General features: G+C 37.7%; 2 protein-coding genes across 2 annotated transcripts; both read left to right on the forward strand.

Moving 5' to 3' along the window:
* Positions 1-2,043: 2,043 nt before the first annotated feature.
* LOC140147188 (lectin BRA-3-like) lies at positions 2,044-4,541 on the forward strand. The gene is made up of 4 exons (XM_072168968.1): positions 2,044-2,265; positions 2,871-2,964; positions 3,564-3,750; positions 4,470-4,541. The coding sequence occupies exons 1-4, from the start codon at positions 2,118-2,120 to the stop codon at positions 4,539-4,541; spliced, it is 501 nt and encodes a 166-aa protein (XP_072025069.1). The 5' UTR covers positions 2,044-2,117.
* Positions 4,542-13,703: 9,162 nt separating this feature from the next.
* Positions 13,704-18,751, forward strand: LOC140147669 (G-protein coupled receptor GRL101-like). The gene is made up of 8 exons (XM_072169440.1): positions 13,704-13,856; positions 14,533-14,604; positions 15,168-15,239; positions 15,543-15,614; positions 15,901-15,972; positions 16,146-17,236; positions 17,634-17,875; positions 18,419-18,751. Exons 1-8 carry the CDS (start codon positions 13,783-13,785, stop codon positions 18,629-18,631), a joined length of 1,908 nt encoding a protein of 635 aa, XP_072025541.1. The 5' UTR covers positions 13,704-13,782; the 3' UTR covers positions 18,632-18,751.
* The last annotated feature ends 563 nt before the right edge of the window (positions 18,752-19,314 follow it).

Here is a 19,314-nt window from a genome sequence, read left to right on the forward strand (position 1 = left end):
GCTTTTATAGTCTCATTACCTCTTACAGACACTCCCGGATGTCAAGTAGGTTTCTCTAACTACCAGAATTGCGAACACACGTGTAATCTTAACCAAGCCATTATAGCATCATTCAACTACCCAAATCTCTACCAACAAAACTCTCACTGCATTTGGGAAATTACAACAACAAAAGGGACATACGTAAAGATACTGTTCCGAGACTTCGACGTGCCTTCCCTACCAGATTGTTCTGAAGATAAGGTCGTGATATTTGACGGAATTGTTCTTGCTGGGACCTTCTGTAATTCAAATCATCCTGGTAATTCTTACATGAGGTCAAGTTTTAACATGCTGACACTGTCGTTCAGGACGTATGCTGGCTGGAACACAGGACGTGGTTTTATGGCTGAGTACGTTGCTGCAACCTTTGAAGGCACGAAGGACATGTCACGAAATACAACAAGTAAGCTGTCTCATGTTATAATATCAGTTTTGCTTGTTTTTCAGTCTTTCTGCTCTTTAACTTTACCCCCCCCGCGGACCAACATGCGAACGATTGGGTGACCCTTTCATTTGCAACATGCAATGACGTTACCAAGTTTTTTTAAACGGGGTGGGGTTCAAACTTGTGAATGTACTGACACCATGATATCACCGAACAGTGTTCCTGTCAAAATGTCTCATCGGTGACAACCCCTCTCGTTACAGTAGCTTTAATTTCAGTGGTGTACCTGCCGAAATTTCATCAGAATTTCATAATCAATATTAAAAAACATCAATTCTTGTTCATATTTCTCCTTGTTAGATTTACTTGTAAACCATTCTTCTCGGCTCTTGTTCGGAACTCCAATAAATTCAAGTACCTCTTCCCTCATTTGCTGCCTTTCCCTTTTAGCTACTCCCAAAGTTTTAAGTTCAAGTTCAGCTATAAAATAAATTATGATGGGGATTCCGGGTATTCATACGGAGTGTCCATTTTGTACGACAACCCTATCGTCATGCGCCTCGTATACAAGCGGACGTTTTAAGACGGAGATAAAAAGATTTTATCGCGTCTGACGTCATTTGTCAATCAAATTCGAGCACGGTTTGTTTACAAGGGTCGTGATGATGACTTTCTGAACGCGGCGGTATAACCGGGCGCCTTATTGTTAATTTTGCACCTTCAAACATGCATACCATCTCAAAAGTTAGGTCTTTATAGTAGGATACTTTCTTTCGCGAAGGCACCATGTCAACAATGCCTAAAAGAGCTGCTTTTTGCCTTGCCTTGTAAAAGTACGTAATTTTTCCCCATTTGCTGCTATTCCTTTTCTCCGATCAGCACCAGATAGATCGGTCTTCCTTTTAGGCGCTATTAATCTGTGTAAACCAATCAAGGATCGTAATTGACAGTGACATCAGACGCGATAAATTCTTGTTATCTCTGTCTTTAATTATAGAAGGGAAGTTAATGAAATGTTAGATTAGGGTGTTATTAGAGAATCAACTAGTTGGAGTTTTCTTGAATACATGATGCCTGAAGCAGTTGGCGATTCTGTATTGATTTTAGTAAATTCAATAGCTCTGTTTCGCGGTGCAACTGGCCTCTTCCGCAAACAGATGACGCCCTAGATAGTTTATAGGATCCGCAGAACCAACGTATTTGTCAACTTTGGACTTAGCTTTTGGCTACTAGAAATAGCCTGAAGGAGCAAGCTAATTCTAAAACCGCATTTATCGTCCAAGTCTGTATGAATTTAATGTTGTGCCATTTGGTTTACATAATGCTCCCGCTACATTCCAACGGGCATAGTTAAGTACGGAGTCCCCGTTTGCCCACAAATACCTGTATATTGTGCATATAACCCAAGATTCTTATTTGCTTGCAATTACTCATGGGAATGTCGGTGTATGGCTGAGATTTTGATGCCATTGTCATCAAACACATGAATTGCAATACATTCGCAAGAGAATAAGAGGGAAAAGGAAAATCGAAGAGAATAAAATGATTATTTTAATGAGATATTTCAATCAATATTATCACGATTATATTATCCTTTTATAATTTCATAGACACTACGGCAGTACATTGTCCAGACAATTGGTCCCTTCACAGCGACTCATGTTATTACATTTTTCAAAGGGGCGATAAGATGTCTTGGTCAGAAGCACAACGCCAGTGTAGACTACTTGGAGAAGATACTAACTTGGCTAGTATCAGAAGTAAAGACGATATGGACTTTATTCACATGATGCTTGTAGATGCATACGTGCGCAATAATGTTACAAAAACATACATTGGTAAGATGTAGCCTACATTACAAATATCACTGCACATGTTTGCCTTTCATTGCAAAGAAGAACAGACTCTAAGGTTATTGATTTAACGAAATGCGAGCGTAATTGTCTATTTATGCAGCTTGTGCAAGTGTAGCTGATATCTTTCTCAGTGGCGTAGCCAGTGGGGGGCCAGGGGGACCGGTGCCGTCGGTTCATGGCCGTCGGGTCATGTGAAAAAAAAATTGGATTAACAATAGGCTATATTTTTACTCACGGTGACAGAAAAGGGGAGAATTGTAAAAAACAAATGATGAGAAATTGTGAATTAAATTGAATTATACATAAATTTTTTGTGTTTTTATGTTTGTACCGCCCATGATCCTTTTTTTTCTTCTTTTTTTTTTTGCTCTTCACTTTTCAAACCATGCAAAATATTTCAACAAATCACAACTTCCGTCGGCAAAAAATATTTCCGTCGGTACATTTACAAGTTGTGCCCCCTCGGTTCCAAAATCCTGGCTACGCCACTGATCTTTCTACGAATTCACAATGAGTTTTAATTAGCTGTCCCGATTTGTATTTTAAGATTAGATAAGACGTATTCTCATGACATTGTCTTCTGACAGGGTTGACACTGATGGAAAATGCGTATGGCGGACTGCAGTTTGTGTGGTCCGATGGACGTCCTGTAAGCTTTACCTCATGGTCAGTGTTAGAAAAGTAAGTATACTTCTTGGTCAGAAAAACGCAACATAAATAGTTTGAAACCGAACAAATGCCATTTCATGTCTTCAGGGCGTTATCTGGAAGGGCGTTATTCTGAATGTCTGATTGAGAAGAACTGGCGTAATTCCGAAGGCACTTTATTCCGAAAATGTGTGTTGTGGTACGGGTTATAGAGTTAGTGTTATAGAGTTATCCGTAAATTCGGAATAACGGCACCCTTGATCAATTCATAATAACGTGTAGGGATTAGGAACCGGGATTTTATTCAACGCAAGTCCTCGCATAATGGGCATATAATAGCGAACACATAACAAGTGGCCGCGGACGGAAGTTTAGGCCATTATGATGTTCGTGTTTTCCGAGGCCTTTCATATCGAACTCGGTGTTTATTTAGGTCGGCGGGTCCTCGGAAGTCGACAATAATGTGGATATGAAATTATGAGTGCAAACTCAATAAGTTTCGATGGGACAGAGGTGAGGGGCACACCTATGTTACGGTAGTTTGCCAATAAAACATTTCAAAAATTATGTCACAATAAACGTAGGCGTAACCCCAAATGTGTAAAAATATTTGTTTTATAATACATTTAAAGCCAACCCGATGGCGGCAACTTCGAGAAATGTTCATTGTACAACTTGGAGCGGATCCATTCTATTGACAATTGGCATGATGTCCCTTGTGCATCGGCTGAAACGGATCACTTTATCTGCATGAAGCCAGCTTTATTTCAAACCGGTATGACATTTAGGTTTATAGATTATAATGTAGACGTAGACGATGTAAATGAATACGAATAAACTAATGTCGTGTTTTACGGCGAGTGGGATTGCCATATATTCCCAGGTTTAGTCATTACTAAATAAACTGCAGGGTATTTCTTAATATTGATAAATACATTGATCTTGTATGAAATAAGAAGCTAATAATCGCACTTAGGGGGGACACGTTTTCATATCTGCAGTTCATATCTGCAACCGTTAGATATCTGCAGTGTATCAAATCTGCAGTGAGTCGGGTCCATATCTGCAGTTTCAGGTATCCAAGCATGCGATTTGACGACAGCTACCGTGCCTCAAATCGGCAAGTTATGATATTTGACCCATCGATAAAGCATAGTGACCACTTAAAACGCTAGACCGACCAATTACATGCTATTGTTGTCAAGTGGATTTACCGCTACTTCCCGTGGAGCATGTCTATATTGATCGTGGTCGCGCTTGTAAAATAAGGTTTGTGGGTCGATATATATTTCCGTAGGTATTGCGGTTTCTTCTTTATAGAACCAATACCATTCCTTTTGTGTATCAGCTTTATTTGTCTCAATATTTGGGTGCAAACATCGCTATGCCATGCTCCCTCCGACCCGCCTCAAATGCTTTCGTTACTGAATGAGATATCTGCTTGTAAATGAAAAGCATACATTGTAGGCCTACCTCTCTTTCGATAAAGCTTGGTCTTATTTCATCAAAACTTATCTTTGTCTTGATCTCTTTTACAGGTGTACGTCCACTGCCGTATCGAAACTCTAACGGTAAAAGTACTTAAAGACTTTCGGGAAGATTATAATTAAATATTTACGATTTCTTAATAAAATAAAACAACGGTATAAGTGCCAGTGCAAACTCCAGATTTAAAATAACAAATCTGAGAATGCCCTGACATGGGAATTGTACCCGCGACCTTCTGCATACTAGGCAGACTCCCAAGCCGCTAATTGGTGTGGTTTTTTTTAAGTGGATTCACCCACAACGCTATATGAAAGGCGCAATTGACTGGTGTTTACATAACTACTGATTTTGCTATTTTGTTTTCATTAACAGCAGAAAACGCCACGTGCAGTGATTCAATGTTCCTTTGTAAATCCGGTGAATGTATTCAACGTCAGTTTGTTTGTGATGGAACTAGCGATTGTGGTGATGGCACTGATGAGCTGACGTGTAGAGGTAACAAAATCAGAGTGGAACCTAGGAGTTCCACTCTTCTTAAGAATCATTTTCAGGTAAACATACACAAATTTATAATAACTTGGGTTCTCTACCTGTTTGTATAGACATCACGAATGGTATATAGCTTCAAAGTGACTCCATTCATGGTATTGCTTATTGCTTTTTGCTTATTGCTTATTGTCAATTCGGACTCCAATTATGGATCTCCACTTCTGGGTCTTCACTTTTGTATATTCTCAATGTAATGTAGTATTGATGTGTTGAATGTCCTTAGTCAGCCATGATAAAACATTGACAGCTATCACAGATCTTTTGTCTGAATTACACATGCTTTTCCTGCGCAAATGCCTTATCAAATCTCGCGCAGCTTCAACAAGCACGTTAATAGCTATCTGGACGCAAACCTGTCAGCAGTCTTTACAAGATGATAGTTTTATGCTTTTCATAGCTTTCATGCTTCTTAAACACAAAAAGCATTATTGCTTGATGTAATCTTTTCGTGGTGGTCTTCTGGATCTCTTGTCATAAGTGGGCTGCCACGACACAACTTATTTGGAGCTGGTTGCAGTGTTAGCTTTATATAGGCATTAATACTTATGTAACTTTCTCGTTGACATGTCTCTTTCCTCTGATACCATATAAGTCACAATTTTCCAGTATTTTATTGTTTTCCATTTTTATCACTTTGGAAATAGATGTCTCCTCAGAGTGCCCGCAAGATTGGTTCCAGTGCCACATCGGTGGCTGTATCCAGATATCATACCTGTGTGATTTTATTTCACATTGCGTGGATGGATCTGACGAAAATGACTGTGGTAATATACCGTAAAACCTCGTCTACAAGCATATAGAGTGTTTTTGATAAAAGCTAAATTAATACAATACATTCGCAAATATGCCAATACAATAGATTGGTCTTACAATAATACTTGTTTGTATATGCTTGGATCTGTAATTTATTTGCTCAAATTCCATAATGGCGCATGGATTAATTTAGCTTTCATCAGAAGCACTCTATATGCTTATAGACGAGGTTTTACGGTATAGCAAATAACATTGCAAATAGTGTATTGTATGGTTTTGTTTAAATGTTTGTTAGTTGAACTTTAAGACGAATCCTTGTAATTACTATAATATACAGTATGGTACCTATTATTTGTCTCTATTATACAATTTGCTACCTCTATAGCGAGGAAGATTACTACAACATAATATTGCTCTTTTCGTTTCAAGAATCAAGATTAGATTTCAACATAATTTCAGCAGAAAAAATCAAGAATTAAACTAAACTCTCAAAGCCAGACATGAGAATCCAATAATATTACCTTTGTAATGGATTTGCCGTTTTATGGTAACATCGGACTCTTTTCTTTTTGACAATTGCGTGTTTTACGACTATAAGTTGAACAATCAGAAGATAATTTTGTGATTAACGCAAACTGCAACTGTGTGTTTCCGATGTCCTCATGTTGAATAATTTAGACCAATTTATTCCGACCGCATGACGGATATTCACTCTATTTAAACATTAACAATTAGGCACTACTTAATCTTTTCGCCACTGATTCTTGTGGCCACCACAAGTGATTGGCCAATAGCTTGTGGCAGCGTCAAATTATATGCTTGGCCGCTAGAGGCTTAACACTCAAATACTTATTACTTGTTATTATTGATTATTGATTACTCTTAAGATCACACTTGGAATATCTCAAATGCTATCAGCGACTACAAAGGAAATGTATTGACTCAATCAAATTTCTTACCTTTGACAGTGTTAGCCTTACATTTTCGTGACCGCTGCCTTTTAATTAAGTTGGAGACCGCATCATGAAAGCCCAAGCCCATGGCCACCGCCAGGTTCAGTGGCGGAATTATAGAGTACTGCCTTAATGTCATTATTTTTAACTTATTTATTTTAAAACAAGATATTGCGCAAATAACACGGTCGTATCTCTGTTACTGATTTGGCTGTGTTACTATACTTTTCTAGTGTTTCCTAACTGCACAACTGCGCAGTTTCGTTGCGCAAATGGCGAATGCATTGACCAATCGTTGGAATGTGACCTTATCAAAGACTGTACTGATGGCAGTGATGAACTCCAGTGTCGTAAGATTCGTTTGTTTTTCCATTTTTTCTCATTTTTCTTCTTTTTTCTTTCATTTATTTCCTTCTTTTTGTATTTGTTCCTTTTGTCTTTCTTTCATTCTCTTGTTTCGTTCTTTCCTCCACTCAATTAACATAATCCATTTCACTTAGAATAATGTACGTTCCACTTCTTAGACTTCCCGGATTTGTGATGTTCTTGTGTGAGCTTTTGGGGGATGGGTACAGGCAGCACACCACTAAATCCTTCCGCATTTGGTGTAACCCTTGATAGTCCCGGTAAACATAGGTCGGTAGTGCAAACAAGTGGGTGTCCCTTGGGAGCAAGATGAGTAGCCATGATTGTTTATTATAATTAAATTAAAAGATATGCAATTGTTCAGAAAATCACAAAATTGTGCATCTTGATCTGGTCAAAAAGTTTGACTCCCAAAACTAATCCGCGTACGGACATGTAGACCAGGTTAAAACTGAGCTAAGTACCACTTGGAGAACCAGAAATTCTCACATGGTTTATCTGGACCAGTTTTGCATGGGGAACAAGAATTTGTTGGGTAAAAAGCCCGTAACCTGAGAACTTTTCCGTGAGGGCGCTTTTTTCAAAATGGCCGCCAAAATCCAATATATATGGTTAAATTAGTCACCTTAGGGCATATTTAATCAGATTTTGGATTTTTATTGATAGCAATAATGTACTACTAAGTCAGGTTATTAATATGAAGGTAACAGGAGGTCAAAGCTGAGGGCGCTTTTTTTCAAAATGGCCGCCAAAATCAATGAAAAACATATATATGGTTAAATTAGTCACTTTAGGGGCATATTTAACCAGATTTTGGATTTTTATTGATGGCAATAATGTACTACTAAGTTGGATTATCAATATGAAGGTAACAGGAGGTCACAGCTGTGGGCGCTTTTTCAAAAATGGCCGCCAAAATCAATGAAAAGCATATTGTTAAATTAGTCACTTAGTTGGTATACTTCATCAGATTTTGGATGTTGCTATTGATAGTGGTAAAGCATTACTAGGTCAGATCCTTCACGCAATACGGAGGTAATAGGATGTCACAGGCAAGGGTGCTTTTTTTTAAATGGCCGACAAAATTGAAGGAAAGTATGATATCAACGAAAAAGCGTCAGGAAATGTTACTTAAGTTGAAAAAAAGTAATAGCTGTCTTTGACTTTTTGAACTTATAATGAAGTATTTCAGGGTGGTAAAGACAGATTCTGATTTAAAATGGCAGGAATGATGACTACCAGAATTGTTAGTGTTATAAATTGTCCGTTTTTGCATGGTTTCACTGATGCATTTCTCTTTGTTTTAATCCTCAGGATCACTCAAATCGCTATTTTCTGACAAATCTTCATAGTCATTCTCTACCAATAGCTCTTGGACGTCCTCAGGCATTACCGTTTCAACCCACTTAGGTTCCATGTTTTCGTTCCACCCATTGTCAACAATGTTTCCACCATCGTATACAGTGTCATCTGCTGCTCTCCACTCTCTTGCAATGAAATTTGCGTGAAGGATATGAAGCGCCAGCGCTGCTTACATGGTGGTACTCCTTCTAGCTCTCTTGCATAAACTTTCTGACGGAATATTTAATACCCAATGTTGCAGAATGTGTCCACAAACTTTGGCTTTGACTCCAGAAGCTTCTAGCACTGACATTTCCCCTTGCGAAAAAAGCTGAGTTGTAATCATTGCCAGTGAATGCATGAAATCCAATCAGGGATGACTTCTGAGTTAAGTCAATATCGCTCAATTTAAAGGCTTTCGTGTCACAAAACAAGATGCTATTTTGATTCCTGATCTTAGCAGTTATCAGGAAGAAGATGACACTAAGGTCATCTTGCATGCAAAGCATGCAGTGAGGAACACCAACGAGGGTATAGCAATCACATGCAGGAGACAATATAGACATTGCAGTCATTGCTTTATCCCATTTCATTCATGATGAAGACAGAGTAATTCTGGACACAAACACTGGCAAATACGGGAATGCATTGGAGTATTAGATTTTCCATCAGAAAGTTTATGCAAAGAGCTAGACGAGTACGTTTCACTTCTATACGGAATGAAGGGCAAAGATGTCAACGAATCAAGATACGATATCTTTGATCGAAAGTTTTCAAAAGATAAAAAAATTGCAGATATATCCTTACTACCACCATGTAAGCAGGCGCTGGCGCTTCATATCCTTCGCGCAAATTTCATTGCAAGAGAGTGGAGAGCAGCAGATGTCACTGTATACGATGGTGGAAACATTTTGACAATGGGTGGAACGAAAACATGCAACCTAAGTGGACTGAAACGGTAATGCCTGAGGACGTCCAAGAACTATTGGTAGAGAATGACTATGAAGGTTTTTCAGATAATAGCGATTTGAGTGATCTTGAGGATTAAAACAAAGAGAAACGCATCAGTGAAATCATGCAAAAACGGACAATTTATAACACTGTAAGCAACACTTAAGCGGCATTCTAGTGTACAAGTTGACTTTTTGGGGTCTACTTTAATACATAATATGCAATTCTGGTAGTCATCATTGCATCCATTTTAAATCAGAATCTACATTTACCACCCTGAAGTACTTCATTATAAGTTCAAAAAGTCAAAGACAGCTGTTACTTTTTTTCAACTTAAGTAACATTTCATGACGCTTTTTGTTGATATCATATTTTCAGTTCAATGTTGCGGCCATTTTGAAAACAGCACCCTCGCCTGTGACATCCTATTACCTTCGTATTAATAATCTGACCTAGTAATGCTTTACCGCTATCAATAACAACATCCAAAATCTGATGAAGTGTGACTAATTTAACAATATATATAGCTTTTCATTGATTTTGGCGGCCATTTTGAAAAAGCGCCCACAGCTGTGACCTCCTGTTACCTCCATATTAATAACCTGACTTAGTAGTACATTATTGCCATCAATAAAATCCAAAATCTGGTTAAATATGCCCTAAAGTGACTAATTTAACCATATATATGTTTTTCATTGATTTTGGCGGCCATTTTGAAAAAAGCGCCCTCAGCTGTGACCTCTTGTTACCTTCATATTAATAACCTGACTTAGTAGTACATTATTGCTATCAATAAAAATTCAAAATCTGGTTAAATATGCCCTTAAGTGACTAATTTAACCATATAAATTGGATTTTGGCGGCCATTTTGAAAAAAGCGCCCTCACGGAAAAGTTCTCAGGTTACGGGCTTTTTACCCAACAAATTCTTGTTCCCCATGCAAAACTGGTCCAGATAAACCATGTGAGAATTTCTGGTTCTCCAAGTGGTACTTAGCTCAGTTTTAACCTGGTCTGATGGTAAGGAGGCATTCGTGCAAGCTGAAAATAAGGGTGGCGCTGTTCAGGTCCCCGTAGCTTAAAAGTTAGTCTCAACTTGTGTCAAAAAACCCATTTTAAATTAAATTTTAATCTTTATTTAAGACATTGGTGCTACCAAAATATGAAAAATGGTTTTATATGGGGTAGAAAAACAAACTTACTTTCATGTATATTTACACGTATTTCAATGGGAGTTTATTTAGTGGTGTGCGCCCTACATGTTTCATCCCACTTCTGATACCATGTCTTATTCTTTAGCTGGGGTTCAAATAAGTGATCCATAACACTTGCAATCTACGTGGCAATAATCAGCTTTTATTCACAGGGCGCCGCCATCTTAGAACAGGTTGCCAGTCCTAACGACGTGAGCCAGTTGCCAAATGTAATCGCCTAAATCAAATATTACCACAGATATTGTTCCAATACAATTGGTCGTTTTCAATATCAGCAACCATTTTTGTTTTATCAGATACTTCATCGGACGGATTTCAGTGTTATGACGGGACTTGGATTCCGGTGTCAGCGTACTGTGATGGTCATAGAGACTGTACGTGGAAAATTTCGGAAGATGAACCTGAAGGATGCCGTAAGCTCAGACTAAAAATAATAATAACCTTAAATTTTTGTCCCAGCAAGAAATTAGAGATATTGACATTTTGCCATTTGAATGAAATCTACGGCGTACAAAGGCTTACTCTCTGTAAATAACAAAACAGTAAAATAATGTTATTTAAAATCTGTAGTCTTCATATAAAACCAATATTCTGCGTTATACTTGCTCTTTATAGTGACTAGCTTCTACAATAACACGCAGCTCCAGTGTAAAAACGGTGCATATGTCAGTGATAAGGACAGATGTATGTATCAATTCGACACACTTGGATATCCAGTGGGATGTCGTGATGCTACTCACCTTGAAAATTGTGGTAGGTGTAATAAATAATATTGTAACATCTGTAAGGGCTCGGATAGCAACGTTTGCACAGTATTTTTTGTGGGACATGAGAGCACATCAGACATACCAAATATTACTGGGAAGACTGGTGAAAGAACAGGTGAAACGTTGACCCAATCAAAATTACCTGTGCCCAACGGCGACAGTGGTGATGCCTACTATACGATATAAGTATCGATACTATTATGAACAACGCAACCGTAAAATTCAAGGACTTGTCTACCTAGTTAATTTGTATACTTACTTATTTATATACATCCAGATGACTTGAAGTGTTCTGGAGACACACTGAAGTGCCCGAATGCCTACTGTATTGACATACAATATCGGTGTGACAATGTCATGGACTGTCCTGATGGAGAAGACGAAGTAGGGTGCAAGGAATACACGTGTCCAGGATATTATCGATGTCGGGGGCAAAGTTACTGCTTATCACAGTCAAAGATATGTGATGGAATCAAACAATGTCCACATGGAGATGATGAACTTTTTTGTGGTAAGACGCCCTTATTATGCAACACTGACATAAAGTCTGCACAAAAAGTAACTCAGCTGTTATAAATACGCCTATAGATTCAGAACAAATAATTGTTTTCACAATATTTCAACATAGAGGGAAGGATGATTTATTTACACGCATTTTGATACCCCATTCGTCAAATGTCGTTCAATATTAACAACACAGTAGTGCTTTTACAGAAAAATACCCGAATTTAAAAGTTGCAGTTTACAGCGATCAATGGTTATAATGCCAGCACTGTAAACACGTAAAGCCCGCCATTATCTTCTCGCTTACTTCAAATCAATTAACTGCAACTTTTAAATTGGGGTATTTTTCTTTCAAAACACTGCTGTATTGTCAATATTGAACAAAATTGGACAAATGGGGTATCAAAATGCGCGTAAATAAATCATCCTTCTTTTATGTTGAAATATTGTGAAAACAATTATTAGTTCTGAATCTATATGCGTATATATAACAGCTGAGTTACTTTTTGTGCAGACTTTATATACGTCCCATACCCCCTGCCACAAGCGCGAGGGAGAGAATCGGGTACAGGTATACTGAAAGATAAATGTCTATACAAGATACCCTCATATCCCAAACAACGCGACTTGTATAAGACAATAATAAACACATTCAACGTCAGAAATAAAATAAATCGGATATTTATTACAATGTATATAATATTCAAAGACAACATCAATGTAGACTTTCATGTCTCATGATGTTCTCACGAAGTCAAGGTAATTTATACCATTCATATCGTACACTCGCCACACACACCCCACCCCACACCCCCCACCCGACCGCCCACCCACCCACAGCAGGTTTCAATATAAACCGATTTCATACTTTTATATTCAGAACCGATATCTGAAAATTACATTTGCACTATAATAATTTCGAGTTTTCTGATCTTAATTAAGGCTACGAATGTCCAGAGGGTTGTATTTGTGTTGGATACTCATATGAATGCGTCAATATTACGTGGTCACCAAATATGGCAGAAATGATACCAAAAACAGCTCGAGCTATGTAAGTGTTGTTTAGTCGTATTGCAAAATTCAGTTTTGCTGATCTCAACATTATCTTGTGCGGGTCTTGTGGCTCCTTGTTTCGCTTTTGAAGAATTGGAAGAACAATAAGCATGATAAGAGTTTCCCCTGTTGGGAGAATTGGAAGAACGATGCATGATAAGAGTTTCCCATGTTGGAAGAATTGGAAGAACAATACGCGTGATAAGAGTTTCCCCTGTTGGGAGAATTGGAAGAACAATGCATGATAAGAGTTTCCCTTGTTGGAAGAACAATAAGCATGATAAGAGTTTCCCCTGTTGAGAGAATTGGAAGAACAATGCATGATAAGAGTTTCCCATGTTGGAAGAACAATACGCATGATAAGAGTTTCCCCTGTTGGGAGAACTGGAAGAACAATGCAAGATAAGAGTTTCCCGTGTTGAAAGAACAAAGTACGATAAGAGTTTCCACTGTTGGGAGAATTGGAAGAACAATAAGCATGATAAGAGTTTCCCCTGTTGAGAGAATTGGAAGAACAATGCATGATAAGAGTTTCCCATGTTGGAAGAACAATACGCATGATAAGAATTTCCTCTGTTGGGAGAACTGGAAGAACAATGCAAGATAAGAGTTTCCCGTGTTGAAAGAACAAAGTACGATAAGAGTTTCCACTGTTGGGAGAATTGGAAGAACATAAGCATGATAAGAGTTTCCCCTGTTGGGAGAATTGGAACAACCCTGTATTACGATGACAGACGGTAAGCGGGAATGGGAACGAGAAAATTGTCATCATTTTGGTTCAGATGTTTATAAGTACAGGATAAAGATTTTAAATTTCCTTTGCATCGTGTTTGATATTTAGTTTGATTTTCCATGCACTTGTAGAATAATATCTACTGTTAGCCATACATCGAATCGCGTTCGACGAACACCAATGATTGAAGCAAACCAGACCATTTATGATACAGTATTCATTCATCCCAGCGACTACCAACTTGTCGCATATTTGTAAGTATAAACTTTGGCAATAATTAATTTTGTTTCTTTTTACCAATTCGGCTACTTATAAAACAGGCAATTGTCTTTTACTATTTAGCTGTTCGCTTTTTAAAAAAGTCTAGTCGTATTTCATTAGATTAGATTCCAAATCAAGTAACATCTCACTGAATTTAAGTGAAATTTGACCAGGAAGAGATATATTTATTCAAGGAATATCAAGACTATGAATGTGACAGTAACAATAGTGGTGTCAGACCTAGTGTTGTGGAGACCCAGTCACGGCAAAAGAAGTGTGGGGCGGCCGAGCAAGACCTATGTAGATCTTCTGTGTGAGGACACTGGACAGGAACCAAACGAAATCCGGAGCTGCATGCAGGACAGACACATCTGGAGAGCCATCGTAGGAGTCCGACAGAAGTCGACCGAGTGAGTGAGTGAGTGAGTGAGTGAGTGAGTGAGTGAAGCGACATTAGCATGTGTATATCCGAAATCATGTCAAATATGTTTCAATCTGTGTCAAATTCGACACCATTTTGGTCAAATGTCTAGTGATATCTAACTTTATTAGGAATCTAATCAAATTCGGCTAGACCTTTTCAAGAATGTTGAATTAAATACCCATATACATCCAAGCAGTTGACATCATCGCATAAAACGTCTTTTTTTTTCAATCATTCACTAACAGAGAGCTTTCCTATTGCGGTATTGAATACATCGAAACAAACACATTTACCGCATCAAGCAATCTTCTACAATTGTGAGTATTTGTCTAGATCTGTGAAAGAAAGATATTTATTAAAGACACGCGAAATAAAAGGAAAGAAGAAAGAACATTTGTCTAAATCTTGACACTAAAATAAAGCAAAAAGGAGTCAAAAAGATGGTATTTGTAATTAGTAAAGCGATTGTTTCTATGGTCTAAATTCAAAAGTGATATGATATGATAGTATAATTTCCTATTTTTAACCCAATAAAGTAGTATATACTGTGGACATTTCAAAGTCTAGCAGACTTCTTTCTTAACACTAATGTTGTAACAATAGTGTTGAGAAAGAAGTACGCTAGACTTTGAAACGTCCACAGTGAGTACTGCTTCATTGGATTAGAAATAGAAAATTCTACTATCATGTTTCAACAACAGTCCTGATGAAAATGTACAGTTATATTCAAAAGTGTATCTAAATAGAAGAACAAAGTGGGTACCTACTAAAAAATATAGACTTCTCAACTTTGGTTGAAACATAAAGTTTTGATGTGAGAACTGGATATATTTCCTTGCCTACATGTTTAATATTCATAACAATATGTTTTCTTTTATAGAATCTTGGCAGGTAACAAGATACAATTCTTGGAGGCATATGTGTTCCATGGATTGCACCGACTACATTACCTGTAAGTGTTATAGTTGTAGTGTTGGTAAATAATTATTATTGATGAAGGCGTATTTTTTCCTTATTCAATACATCAAGGCATAAACATGATAAATGGAATACACTTCGTCTATCTCGGTCGAAATGGTTCCAATACAGAATAGAAATAGAACTAGTAGTACTATAGCAGTATTATTGTCACGCCATGCTCCAATTTACATGTGTTGTAATTCAAAACAATTGAGAACATCTCTACAGACATAAGCAAAGAAATAACAATGAAAAATAACGAATAGCGAATCCATGATTTATATCTTTTTACCAGGGATATCTCCGATAATCCTCTGACAGAAGTAATGCCGAATGCTTTCGCAGGACTGAAAAGTGTTTCTATGCTGTAAGAAAATTATTTACTATTTCATGTATTTACCAAGTAAATCTTAAAATGAGAAATAAGTTACCTGTATATTTTTTAGGGTGTTGTGTATATTTCGTTTTCTTGTCCCTCTTGATAGATACTTAATTCCGTTTCCCGAGTGCGTAAAAAACCTGTTCTGCATCTCGCGGGTCTGCATCATATGAAATTTTGAGAGTCACTAAAAACATGAAATGAAATTGGAGGTATTGTTTATATGAGGTCCTTAACTACGATATCTGATACGTTTGCTATTGTTTTTGAACAGCGACATTAGAGAAACACATCTGGATACCTTCGATTACAATATCTTCGCAGACACACCGAAACTAGATTTTCTGTAAGTAATGATGATGTAATAAAAACACCATAGGTTAAACAACAACAACTTCATAATGTTCATTGATATAATACCGATGTTGTTTTAGCATTGGTTTTCATCAATATATGACTTGTAAATGTTTTTTTACTACACATGCTACATATCTCTTTCTTTTACCATTTGTTTAACAGGTATTCGGATAAATTCTTATTTTGTTGTTTGGTGGGAGAAATATCTCAATGTCTCCCCGAACCAGATCAGTTCTCTTCTTGCAAAGACCTTATGAGGAATCTGACTTTGAGAGTACTCATGTGGATATTAGGCTTAAGTGCACTTGTTGGTAACGTATTTGTAATTGTATGGCGTCTTCGAATGCTGTACAAAAGGAAAAAGAAGATGGTTGTGTCACTCTTAGTGTCAAATCTTGCCATATCGGATTGTCTGATGGGGATATATATGATATCCATTGCCTCTGCAGATTTGTATTATAGGGACGTGTATGTCTATTTTGCCGAACAGTGGCAAAGCGGTGTCTGGTGTAAATTTGCTGGGGTAATATCGGTTTTGTCAAGCGAAGCATCGTTGTTTTTTCTTACTGTGATTAGCATCGACCGATATCTGTGTATTGTTTATCCATTTAGCCAAGTTCGTCTTAGAACCAAGTCGGCAATAATCACGGTAATTATCGTCTGGGTGGTTGCCTTTATTCTAAGCATTCTTCCCGTAATAGGCGTAGATCAATTTGGAGATGCATTTTACGGTCGTTCCAGTGTCTGCCTTGCATTACCGCTTACAACCCAACGACCAAAAGGATGGCAATATTCAATTGTTTTGTTTCTTGGACTAAATTTAGCAGCCTTTCTTGTAATGGCTTTTTGTTACATAACAATATATTTGAGTGTAAGATCGTCAGCAAAGGGTCTCCATAGTAGTGGCAGTAGAGAACATATCAAACTAGCAACTCGTATGGTGTTTCTTGTACTTACCGATATGTTTTGTTGGATGCCGATAATCGTTATGGGATGTATGTCTCAAGTCGGTATTTTTATTCCGCCTGACGTATACGCATGGACGGCAGTATTAGTATTACCTTTGAATTCGTCGCTAAATCCATACCTGTATACAATATTGACGAGTGAAACATCTAGGAAGAAGGGTAATGGCAAACACTCAACTGTGACAAAACCTACGCCAGTGAATTCAAGATCCAATAGTCGGGATAGTCTGGGACTTTTGAAGATATCAGGTGCTCAAATTGTTCCAAATGGATCTGAATTTGAAGGTAGAGTGTACTTTATGATTCTATTATTGCAACGTAAAAATAATCAACTTTTAAACAAATAAACCACGCATGAATAGTAGTCATACAGGCTTATTATGTGTTAAAGCAGAGCTTGTCGCAAGGGTGTGGGTGTTCACCTCTGAATCTACAGATGTTGCCAACTTATATACTGTTCTAAATATTTAAAAGCACGGGCCCTCAGCAAAACTCAGCCGACCAAATGTTTAAGGTATGACGTTTCATATCACGTCATCTGTGCACAATAATAATATACAAGTTTCCACCGCCTGGGATTGAACCCCGTACCTCATATACCAAATCGAGTACCTTTCCAACCACCATAGCCATCAAAACAAAATCAAATTAAATCTAATCAGATCATAATATAATTATTTAGGTGCGGGAATATTGCTGCATATGGCGCTCACCACTCAGAGAAATAGCCGGCTCCTACCGTTTATGACGCGTGTCATGTGCCGAGAATTTTTGTTGTCAACGTACCAGTCACGTAATGATGACCAGTTTACAATGAAAGACATTGAAGGCATAACAGCTGATTTAAACAAAGCCCTCGAGTATCTCCACAACAGTAACGTCACGCATGGATGTATCAGTGAAGATCTTATTCTGATTGAAAGGGTGAGAAAATACTTTTCGCCACTTTCATTAGGAAACGAATTTGGAGAAAACCTTCTGTTAATAAAATACTATGCTGAGCCACCAGCCTGGGTGGCTCACGCTTCAGTTAAAATGATTGAGCTCAGTAATACATCAAAGAATGTCTTCCAATTCATGAAAACAATAGATAATCAGCTTATCGGATTAAAAGCTTAGAGGGAAGGTCTTGCTGCTCAGCGAGTGTTTGTAATTATCAGAAGGTTTTCTCCAAATTCATTCTCTAATGTTCACATTGCCTCATAGCTTTATTTTCAATGCATTGTCGAGATGTCGTCATTTATCAATATCGATGGAGTCGTCGTCATCGTCATCATTCTTGATCGCCGTTAACATCCATCATAAGTATCATCATCGTCATTATCAATGTTGTCATCGTCATCTCCATCTTCATCATCATCATCATCATCATCATCATCACACTCGTCATCGTCTACCTCGTTCGTTGCCATCAGTATCACCATCATTAATATAGAATTATTCTTTCTGTCTCTTTTCCTCTTTCAGATTTCAAAGTCTGAATCACGGAGAGCCTTTCTTATGATGCCAGGAAAGGATTCGAGTTCAGAAATATCGCACACCAACTGCGTGGACGAAACATCTGGTTTAGTTGAAACAGAGTTACGAACAGATGCAGATGCGATTCGCGAAGATAAAAAACAAATGCAATCGATTATTACACGATTGAGTACTACTTCTGTTGTCGTTCACGATTCATAGGTTTACATCAAAGTTGAGCTATTTCTACCACTTGAAACGACTGCTACGAACACTTGTAGAAGTATTTATCTTTCATGACATTTTAAAAGAGCAATAGACCTGCAGTTTTCAATAACACAAATCAAAACTTCTAAGTTAATTGAGCACATTGTAGAATTAGGAAAGTCATATGAAGAAAACATAATTCCAAAACATAGAATCATTCGTTTGTTTCTTAATCTTTGTTGTGAAATGATGTGACTCATAATGAATTCTCTACTATCTAATTCATATAAACTCCTCAACAAAAGTTTGAAAAGTTTTTTCAAGCATCTGTATCCAAAATTATTTGTGACATATTCATATCGTGTTGCATATCAATGGATAGCTACAATACTCCACTTTACAATGACACCCCATTTGAAACAATAACATTTTTCACGGCTGAGTACACGCCTTGTGAATGTAGTGGGGTCTCAAACAGAATTTGCCAAAATGACCATTATTCCGTGCTCAAACAACGCTAGCCAGTACTAACCTCAATAGCGGGTGGAAAAACCACAGGCAGCCACAATAGTCAGGCACCTTTTCCTCATGTTGCTCACCGACCTGGTTACACGTTACTATGGGATGGCATTCGTCGCAGGTCATTCAATGTGGTTGCATATGGGCTTCTCTGGCACGTACAGCACGATCAAGCTGGT

This window comes from Amphiura filiformis, chromosome 3, assembly GCF_039555335.1.
Source record: "Amphiura filiformis chromosome 3, Afil_fr2py, whole genome shotgun sequence".
NCBI lineage: Eukaryota > Metazoa > Echinodermata > Ophiuroidea > Amphilepidida > Amphiuridae > Amphiura > Amphiura filiformis.